The sequence below is a fragment of the Penaeus japonicus genome, unplaced genomic scaffold (assembly GCF_977035675.1).
Source record: "Penaeus japonicus unplaced genomic scaffold, GWHDUDI00000001_assembly GWHDUDI00000022, whole genome shotgun sequence".
NCBI classification, from domain to species: Eukaryota; Metazoa; Arthropoda; class Malacostraca; order Decapoda; family Penaeidae; genus Penaeus; species Penaeus japonicus.
Window position 1 is genome coordinate 1934728 of NW_028234424.1, and position 2500 is coordinate 1937227.

The 2500-nt window shown below is 48.0% G+C and overlaps 1 protein-coding gene across 1 annotated transcript in view; it reads right to left on the reverse strand.

Annotated features, from left to right (window-relative positions):
* The window catches only part of LOC122254951 (DE-cadherin), a 192689-nt gene that overhangs the window by 51557 nt on the left and 138632 nt on the right, over positions 1-2500 (reverse strand). The window contains exons 13-15 of the mRNA XM_086549299.1: positions 2300-2496; positions 1443-1532; positions 173-290 (exon numbers count right to left, since the gene is read on the reverse strand). Of these exons, the coding sequence (XP_086405425.1) occupies positions 173-290; positions 1443-1532; positions 2300-2496 (405 nt within the window). The remainder of the gene's footprint in view (positions 1-172; positions 291-1442; positions 1533-2299; positions 2497-2500) is intronic.

Sequence of the window (2500 nt, forward strand, 5' to 3'; positions counted from 1 at the left end):
AATTTAAAAATAACCTACTAAATAAACAAAGGAAAGAAAAAAAAATCAGGCCAAAATGAAATAATAATAATAATAAAATAATAATAATAATAATAATAATAATAATAATAATAAAAACTTTTTAAAAAATCCAAGATTCCTGCCAGACGAAGATCTCGGCTCCTCGACTCACCACGACCTGGAGGAGGAGGTTGTACGACTCGACTGACTCGTAGTCGAGGTTCCTTGTGGCGACGAAGATGCTGACGCCGGAGCTGTCGACGCACGCCGAGCTCGAGTCCGGGAGCCGTCTGCGAGGAGGAGGAGGAGGAGAAAGGGGGAGGGGGAGAAGGAGGAGGAGGAGGAGGAGGAGGGGGGGGTGGAGGGGGAGGAGGAGGTGGAGGAGGTGGAGGGGGGGAGAGGAGGAGGGGGAGGAGGTGGAGGGGAGGAGGAGGAGGAGGAGGGGGAGGTGGTGGAGGAGGGGGAGGGGGAGGAGGAGGAGGAGGAGGGGGAGGAGGAGGAAGAAGAGGAGGTGGAGGAGGGGGGGAGGAGGGGGGGAGGAGGAGGAGGAGGAAGAAGAGGAGAATGAGAAGGAAGTAGGAGGAGGAGAAGAAGAAGAAGGAGGAGGAGGAGGAGGAAGAAGAGGAGGAGGAGAAGAAGAAGGAGGAGGAGAAGAAGAAGAAGGAGGAGAAGGAAGTAGGAGGAGGAGGAGGATAAGGAAGTAGGAGGAGGAAGAGAAGAAGAGGAGAAGGAGGAGAAGGAAGTAGGAGGAGGAAGAGGAAGAGGTCGAGATTGAGGTCGATTAGATATTGTCCAATGCAATCAAGTAGATTTAATCAAATTTCTCTTACGTCTAGTTGTTATTATAGACAAAAGGACTTTTGATCTCGAATCAGGGAACCGTTGACAGAGACTAGGTTAATAATTCGGCAAACTGTCTGAGGATCATATTTATTGTTTGTTATCTAATTGCATTGGTTTTTAGATCGTTAGTATTATTGTTGAGAAGAAATTATTTTTAAAAAAGGCGCGAAATTCAAGGTTGAGAACTATTAGCTACGGTAAGTTGATATATGTTTTTCCTTATTTTGTATTAACGTTTAGTTCACTTGTTATCAGTTGACAGATGAAATCTATATTATTACTCTTGCTCATTTCAGAAAAATAGAAACTCCCCAAAAGTTCTATAAATTTGCAAAAAAATGCAAAGATTACTACCCGTCAATGGTGCAAATTATTAGTAAAGAAAACGTGACTCGAAACTTTCCGTTTTCTTTATCTATTTAAAATCAAGTATCAAAAAGTCATTAATCACCTCTTACTATTAATCAGAACAATTCAATCGGCTTCCATGACCATCAATCATTATCAGAAAAAAAGCCGATTATATCGTTATTTTCTTATAAAAAAAAGAGAAAAGACAAAAAAAAAACAAAAAAAAAACACTGTGTCCGTTTCCTCACCTGAGCGCAAAAGTTCCGTCCGAATTCGTGTCTCGAGTGTTACCGTTGATAAGAGTGAAGTACACGTTCGGACTGTCGGCGAGGTTCGATCTGAAAGAGGGGGTGGGGGGGAGGGGAGGGGGAGGAAAATAGATGAATTGATGAGTAAAAATGGAATATAAGAGGAAGAAATGGGCGCGAAAGGGTTTAATTGGCGTAATTTCTGGTTTTTTGGTCAATTGTTATGTGGCGGTGGCTGTCATGTTTGATTACGTGAAAGGGGGGGGGGGGTACATTTACTTTGTTTTTACTTTATTCTTCCGCATTTTAATGAGAGTTTGTACTCGCCACTTACTACGTCACTGTACACTCTACACTTTATACTTAACGTTCACACATCACTTTCTAAACCCCACCTATTCCCCTCCTCCATCTTCCACCACCCCTATTTTCCCCTTCCCCCCCCCCTCCATCCCCTACTTTCCACCCACGAACCTACATCAATTACCTCTCACCACTTTATGAACCCCCCCCTCCCCCCTCCCCCCTTCTCCTTTCCCCCTTTATCCTCCTCCCTCCCCTTTCCTCCACCCACTGTTCTCCCTCCCCCCTCCTCCAACCTCCATCCTCCACTTCCCACCACTCCCCCTCCTCCCCCCTCCCCCTCCATCTTCCCCTACCCACCACCCTCCCCCTTCCCCCATTCTCTCCCCCACCACCCTCCCCCTTCCCCCTCTCCACCCACCCACCACCCATCCTCCCTTCCCCCCACCCACCCACCACCCTCCCCCCACCCACCCACCACCCTCCCCCCACACACCACCCATCCTCCCTCCCCCCCACCCACCAAACCCCTCCACCCACCAAACCCCTCTCACCTCGCACAGACTGTAACAACGGGCGTGTTTTCCGTCGTATTCTCTGGAATGATCGGGTGAAGTGGGTTCTGGCTGACGATGGTGGGCGGCAGCTCTCCCGACGACACTACGGTGATGGTGATCGGCACTGTAGAGGATAGTGAAGGCCTTCCTTGGTCCTCTGCCTGCACGCTGAGTTCGAAGGTTTTGCTGTTAGCCTGA